Raw genomic sequence first — 2,842 nt, 5'->3', positions numbered from 1 at the left:
ACCCATAGGACAGTGAACTGTTAGGGCCTGAACCACAGGCCCAAGTCAGGRTTGACTTACAGCTGAATACGCCTCTGCTTTCTCAGAAGCACACAGAACTTGCTGTAAATTGCTTATGCTAATCTGCCCATGTAGGCTCACAAAACTGTAACTTTTGTAGATTCTCAGGCAAGCGTTTTTGACCTTGAAGGGAACTTCCCCATCCGAAACCAAGGCTCTGGCCAGGTCCTGGTGCCAGATGATAAGGAAAGTAGGACATACCAGACATTACCATTAACAAAGACTTTCAAAGACATTAACAAAGAAAATGCAAGTTTTGCTGATTTGATTTTATAAAAGCTGGACCCTCTTACAGCGACTTTGGAGACCTCACTTATGGGTGGATGCACCACGTAAGACCTCCCAATTGCTGGAAAGGCTCCAAATCCTCACTGCAACAGGGGCTCCCCAGCGACTGTGGATCTGGATGATGGTAAAGTATTTGGGCAATTGGTGATGTATCTTTTTCTTAAACACTATTCTCTCTCTTGTATAGTAATGGTTAAATACACTACCTTGCTTATTTTGTCCATATTTACAACTCAGCGCATAGTAAGCTTATTGTTTCATTAAATGCATCATTTCATTTCTGTATTATTTGATATTAATAGTAAACACACTGTTCTTTCCCTTGATATCTGGTTATTTCCACCGCCCCCCATCAATTGACAAAACAGATAGCTTGTGCCACTGGGCTCTATCATTGCAGGTACTTTTGAGTCTTACCTCCTAAATAAATAAATAAATAAATAAATAAATAAATAAATAAAGACGTGACTACCTTATATTTAATTAAAGTGGCACAAATCCCCATATCGTTGTGAGCAACCTAAGTTAGGTTCTATGGACAATGGTATCGAAGTAAGGAGAATTCATACTTGTATTTGAAAATCTTTAAGTAACTTAATTTAAAATTACTTAAAATTACACATTTCACATTAGTGAAATTCTCTCTCAAACACAAGCCCTTCTTTAATAATTTAGTTATTTTTTCTCTCTCACTCTGCCATTCCATCAGTCCCAAATATCCAAAAGCCTCACACAAGATCATAACTTYGTACTTTAAATACATAAACCCATTTGAACTATTTTACACCCACCAGTTTATACCTTTACCTCAGTTCTGATTTATGTGTTTTTTTTTTTAACATTAGAATCACTTCTTTTTCTCTCCCCTCTCTCAGCCCACAGCGTCTGTTTATTAGCACACAGGAATGTGATTCAATTCAGACTGCTAAAAATCAGCAGCACTTGACACACATTACTGTCACTGAATAGTGTAAGTGTCCCTTTTTCTTCAGTGAGCAAAAACTTCCCYGGACTAGCAGTATGAAAATTTGCCATTGACTTCTGGAAACTATACAGTGCAAAGAATAAGATCTTACCACCCACAGTTTGCACTCAGACTACTGGGGAAAATAATGAAATGCTCAGCAATATGAATGTATTTCACATGTCTTTTGTTCTTGGCTCTTATGTATTCTTTGCATTATGGTAGTGTCTAAATCCCACTGAAAGAAGAGAGCTTCACTGCAACAGGTAGCACAGAAGTGGGCATGATGTGTGTTGGTTATCACAGGAATGTTTGGGTAAATCTAAGGGATGTGACTTGGGAAGAAACTGAACTATGACAGCAATGTGGAATAAGGAAAAGGGGGAAGAGTTGCCCTGTGCCAAACTCAGCAGATCTACCCCTAAGGACAGTCCTCCCTCCGCCACAGAGCTCTTCTCAAAACAACATTCCCTGTGGTTCAGGCCTCCCGCACATCCTGCCCTCCCACAGACCTCGGAAAGATCCTGCCCTCCAGCTGGTGCCCACAGGAGTGCATGGGAGAGCAATCCTTCCCTTCACACTGCCAGCACGTCTGCAGCTTTACAGCGTCCCCTGGTGCCGAACACCAAAATCAGACATGAGGAGAAGCACCCAAGCCTTCAAGTGGACATTATTGCTTTACACAGACTGTCATAAAATTATTCTCTAATGAAAAGAGCCCGATAATGAAGCCCTGAGAACTGCCCGCTAGGTTGATCAGCTCCTGAGTACCTGAGCAGAGGTAAAAGGGCCCCMAAATGACGGGATCCTTCCATTTCCAGGAAAGACCCACAGCAGGGTACAAACCCTGCAGGGCTGCAGTTCGCAGGTAACTCTTATTTTTCTCAGCCAAACTCTGTTGTGGGCTCTCAGTCAACATCAGCTCTAATGAAATATCTCTGTAAGTTTATTTAAATAACCAACCAACCAACCAACCAACCAACAAAACTGGACTGGTAAATTGGCTGCTTGAAACTTCCCTAGCTCAGTTCAGCACAGCACCAGTGCCCACTGCTGAACTATTCGTTTGAAAAAAGAAAGTGTGACTTTATTCGATCACTGAAGTCTTTTGTCATGGTCCTCGCTGGTTAGTTGTGCTGCCCACGAGTGAGCTCTGAACCGGTACTGCTGAACATTTGCTCCTGTTTTACCCAGGCGATGATTTACCCATCGCCTGACTGCTCTGAATCCCCATTTCACCGGACACGTCAGCGCGTTAATTTTAGAGAGTAAATGTATGTATATACAAAGCCATGTGCATACAGGAATCATAAATGTAACAAGAATACAGTGCCTCCGGGCGTATACACGCTGCCACGACGCCCCTGCCCGCCGAGCGGGCGGAGCCGGCGCAATCCCCGCCCCGGAGCCGCTGTSAGCGCCGTTCCCGCCCCTGTCACCGCCCTGGTGCCGGTGCCGCCCCGGTGTCAGTGCCGGTGCCGCCCCTGGCCCCGGTGCCGCCCCGCCGCAGCCGGTGGCTGTTGCGCGACA

General features: G+C 44.3%; 1 protein-coding gene across 1 annotated transcript in view; it reads left to right on the top strand.

The window, feature by feature from the left end:
• Nucleotides 1-882: 882 nt before the first annotated feature.
• Nucleotides 883-2,842, top strand: part of CPOX (coproporphyrinogen oxidase) — a 9,756-nt gene continuing 7,796 nt past the window's right edge. The window contains exon 1 of the mRNA XM_026035852.1: nucleotides 883-900. Within this exon, the coding sequence (XP_025891637.1) occupies nucleotides 883-900 (18 nt within the window). The remainder of the gene's footprint in view (nucleotides 901-2,842) is intronic.

This window comes from Nothoprocta perdicaria, unplaced genomic scaffold (genome assembly GCF_003342845.1).
Source record: "Nothoprocta perdicaria isolate Ctin4 unplaced genomic scaffold, notPer1 scaffold_169, whole genome shotgun sequence".
Classification (NCBI taxonomy): Eukaryota; Metazoa; Chordata; class Aves; order Tinamiformes; family Tinamidae; genus Nothoprocta; species Nothoprocta perdicaria.
This window is presented reverse-complemented; position numbering and strand designations above follow the sequence as displayed.